At 52.0% G+C, this 4,467-nt stretch overlaps 1 protein-coding gene across 1 annotated transcript; it reads right to left on the minus strand.

Moving 5' to 3' along the window:
• Positions 1 to 8: 8 nt before the first annotated feature.
• On the minus strand, positions 9 to 4,139 carry LOC121917995 (the record flags this gene model as incomplete). Its single annotated transcript, XM_042444111.1, has 2 exons — positions 2,874 to 4,139; positions 9 to 1,292 (listed from the first exon to the last, which is right to left on the minus strand). Coding segments are annotated over exons 1-2 (2,349 nt in total), but the record flags the coding sequence as incomplete, so codon positions are not given.
• Between the last annotated feature and the right edge of the window lie 328 nt (positions 4,140 to 4,467).

The raw sequence follows: 4,467 nt of genomic DNA on the forward strand, positions 1-4,467 counted from the left end.
TTAATAGCCAAGGCCTCCCTCTCAATGGCAGCATACCTTTGCTCTGCTTTTTTCAACTTTTTACTAAGATACAACACCGGGTGTTCCCCATCATCCCACATCTGAGAGAGTACTGCGCCTAAACCAACCTCTGACGCATCCGTTTGTAAAATAAAAGGTCGCGAAAAATCTGGAGCTCTTAAAACCGGGTAGCTATATAAGTAATCTTTTAGCCTATCAAAGGCCAGCTGCTCCCTTCTCCCCCATCTCACCCTGCGTGGCTGCCCTTTCTTTGTGAGATCTGTCAAAGGAGCAGCCCAATGAGCAAAGTGCGGAATAAACCTGCGGTAATACCCCTCCAGCCCTAGGAATTGTCTCACCTGCTTCTTAGTCTGGGGGACTCCCCAATCTTGTACTTTGACCACTTTCTCCATTAAGGGCTTTATTAAGCCTTGCCCCACCGCATGCCCAAGGTATTTCACTTGTCTACAGGCAATTGCACACTTTTTTGGATTAGCCGTCAGCCCTGCGGCCCTCAATGCTCCTAAAACTTTTGTTAAGTGCTCTATGTGTTCCTCCCAAGAATCACTGAAAATAATAATGTCATCAATGTATGCCGCAGCACAGAACTCTAAACCTTGCAGCACTCGGTCCATCAGCCGCTGGAAGGTGGCTGCAGCCCCATGCAAGCCAAATGGCATCCTTGTAAACTGAAACAGTCCTTTAGGGGTTGCAAAGGCTGTTTTCTCCCTGTCTTCAGGGCGCAACTCAATTTGCCAGTAACCTTTCGTTAAGTCCAGGGATGACAAAAACCGGGCCTGTCCCAGCCGTTCCAGTAAATTTATAGCCCCTGGCATGGGGTAGGCATCAAATTTGGACACCTTATTAACTTGCCTAAAATCGATACAAAAACGTATTGACCCATCTGGTTTTGGTACCATCACCGGTGAACTTCTCCATGGGCTTTTTGACGGCTCAATTACCCCTAACTGCAGCATGGTTTCTACTTCATCATTAATGGCCTTCTGCACCCTCCAAGGCCATGGCCGAATTGGCATCCTTACTACCGTTGCAGGCTCAGTAACTATTGCATGTTGTATCAACGAGGTCTGACCTGGCTTCCCCCTAAACACATCCCCAAATTGTTGTTGTAAGACCCTCACCTGCTCTTGTTGTGGTCCAGTAAGTGGGGACATAATGGGTACCTCCCCTGTTTGTATGAAGTCCTCCGTCTGAGGACCTATAAACCACTCCTCTCTTTCTTCAGGATCATCTTCCACTTCTGTCCACAAAGCCTCACGAACCCTCCAAGCCTTAAGGAGATTGATATGAAAAATTTGTTTTTTCGGAGGGTCCCCTTCCATCCGCACCTCATAATCAACAGGGCCCACCCTTCGCACCACTTCAAAAGGACCTTGCCAGCACGCAAACAATTTAGCTTTTTGGGCCGGTAACAATACCAGCACTCGCTGCCCCACTTGTAATTCCCTTTCCTTTACATTCCTATCGTAAAGTCTCTTTTGTTCTTCCTGAGCTTTGGCTAAATTCTCTCGGGCCACTTGCCCAATTGTTCTTAGCTGTTGTCTCATTTTTAGGATAAACTGGAGTTCCGATTGAGGATTCGTCTCCGCCTTCTCCCACCCCTCTTTTACAATGTCCAATATGCCTCGCGGCTTTCGTCCAAAGATAAGCTCGAAAGGAGAAAACCCCAGAGAGGATTGTGGGACCTCCCGAAAGGCAAATAATAGGGGTTCTATCAACCTGGGCCATTGCTTTGGCTGTTCAGCTATAAATTTTTTTAGCATGCCCTTAAGGGTGCGATTAAATCTTTCCACGAGGCCATTTGCCTGCGGATGGTAAACGGATGTCTTAAAGGGTTTAACCCCAAGCAGCTTCCACATCCCTGCCAGGGTCTGACTCATAAAGTTGGACCCCTGGTCAGTCAAAATTTCCCTTGGGAATCCTACTCTGGAAAAGAGTTTAACTAATTCCTGTGCTATCCGGGCAGCGTGTATAGTTCTCAGGGGGATGGCCTCTGGATAGCGTGTGGCACAATCCACTATCACTAGCAAATACCGGTAACCCCCAGCTGCCTTCTCTATAGGCCCTACAATGTCCAATGAGATCCGTGAGAATGGTTCCTCCACTATGGGTAAGGGAATTAATTTGCCTCCTGGAGGCCCTTTTCCCTGAAAGCGTTGGCATTGTGGGCATGACTGGCAAAAAGCTTTTATATCCGCAAACACTCCTGGCCAATAAAACCTTTGTAACACTCTCTGAATGGTTTTATCCACCCCTAGGTGCCCCGCCATAGGTATTTCGTGTGCCAGCCTCATGACCTCTATTCTCAGTGCCTGGGGAACCACTAGCTGCTCCTCCGGGTCCGAAGGCCCGACTTCTGGGGGAAGGCGATATAGAAGGTCATCTCTCAGCTCAAAGCGGGGACGGGGCCCCTCGCTCCCGGGCTCTTGGGCCCTCCTAAGCGCTTCTTTGAGTGAAGGGTCGTCCTGCTGCCATTGCACCACTTGTTCCCTTCTAACCCCTGCTATATCCAGCACTACGTCCTTAACCACTTCCCCCACCAAACTCTCTTTTTCCTTCAACAAAGCTCTCCATCCCGGCCAGTCCCGGCCCAGTAAAGCGTCTCTTGTTAGGGTGGGAACCACCCCCACCTTTAAGCACCTTTTTTCCCCATTCACTTCCACCCATGCGTCTACCGCCCGATACTCCTTTAAGTCTCCATGAATACACCTGACCTTCACCCGGTGGGAGCCCTGCTTAGTTGCCAGCTCTCTTACCAATGTTTGATTCGACCCGGAGTCTACTAGGGCTTCCACCTCCGTCCCGTTCACCTTTATCCTGAGGGTCTTCCCTCGCTTACAATCCCTCCTTACCTGAGTGGCGTCCCACGTATCGCCCCATGAGCATTCCATAACCGGACAGTCTCGGCGTATGTGCCCTTCCATGCCACAGGTATAGCATATCACCGCTTTTCGAGGAAGATCCTTGGGGCCGGCCTCTTCCCCATTCTTTCCCGCCGCTTCTGGCTTGGCCGCTACCGCTTCTTCTTTGGGCCGAGTAGGTCCATGTCCCTCTCGTCCTCCGAACCGTCCCGGACCTACGCCGATCTTACCTCCCCGTATAGCGATCCCTTCAGCGCCCCTACGGGGTTTAGCGGCTTCTGCCTCTTCCGCCGTGGTGAACGCCTCCATAAGAGTGACAGCTCGTTCTAGGTCCTTCGGACGGTGACACCTCACCCAATTCCTGGCTTGCGTGGGGAGACTGGCTACAAACTGCTCCACCATCACCAACTCCGCTACCTCTAAAGCCGATCGCTCCATCGGTTTAAGCCACCTCAGAGCACTGGCTCTAATCTTCTGTCCTAGAGTTCTAGGATGCATCCCCGACCTCCATTTTAGCTCTCGGAGCCGCAAGCGGTAGGTGTCCTCTGAAATGTTAAGGGTCTGGAGAATGGTTGCCTTTACCTTGGCATAATCCTGGGCGTCCTCCGGGGACAATGTGTCAACAGCCTCCTGCGCCGGACCCGTGAGGCAAGGGGTAAGTATCAAGGCCCATTGCTCCCTGGGCCACTGAGCCGCTGCTGCTACCCGCTCGAACGTATTGAGGAAGGCTTCGACGTCATCCTGAGGCCCCATTTTCATTAATTTCAACGGATTCAGGCCCACCGTCCAGGTCAAGCCCCTTTCTTCCCCTTCTGCGGTTCGAGGAGCCCTCCATAAATTCGTTAGTTGAGTTAACAGCTGTGCCTGGGCGTTCTGTTGAGCTGCACACACCTGCTCTAGAACTCGGGTTTGCTGGGACGACAAATGTTGTAGCATCAGCTGTTGTTGTTCAGCGAACCAAGTAAACAACTGTTCTTGGGACGGCCGTGGCCCCGCCCTAGGGGCGGTGCCCGCATTCTCCACCAATGTGGGCGGGGCTGGCGCTGCCGGCTGCATGTGGGATAAACAAGGCAAGACCTTCCACGTGGGAAACAAACTTTCCTAGAGCCACGTGCTTGCAGTAACACAAACGCCTTTATTGGCAACTATCAAGGTAACAAAATAAACAGTCAAAGTAAACTAGGCCTTGGGAATAATCCTTCTTCAGGCTGTAGAAATAGCTTCTTCACCGCGTTCTTCCGCTGCCTCAACGGAGGGCTCCCCCCCGGCGTCTTCCTCCCGCGTGTTTCTCCAGCACCTCGCGGTCTGCTTTTTCCCTATCCTGAGGCCGGGGCCCTTGCTCCCAAGTCTCCCCTTTGGCGTCCCACCATTCGCCTTCTAAGCTCACGGGGTCCCGCTGGCGCCACTCACCCTCTCCTTCCAGTCTGAAATCCCCCTCCACTCGAGGGTCTATTAACTTAACAGCCTCGTGGGGTCCAGGCTTTCTGGGACTTGCTCTTCCTACCAACGACACAGGCCTACCCACTCTCCGAGGGCTGTAAGTCACCCTTCCTTGTCTTAACTCGACCGCTTCTCCGCGTCCCCC

The sequence above is a fragment of the Sceloporus undulatus genome, unplaced genomic scaffold, assembly GCF_019175285.1.
Source record: "Sceloporus undulatus isolate JIND9_A2432 ecotype Alabama unplaced genomic scaffold, SceUnd_v1.1 scaffold_2637, whole genome shotgun sequence".
Taxonomy (NCBI): domain Eukaryota; kingdom Metazoa; phylum Chordata; class Lepidosauria; order Squamata; family Phrynosomatidae; genus Sceloporus; species Sceloporus undulatus.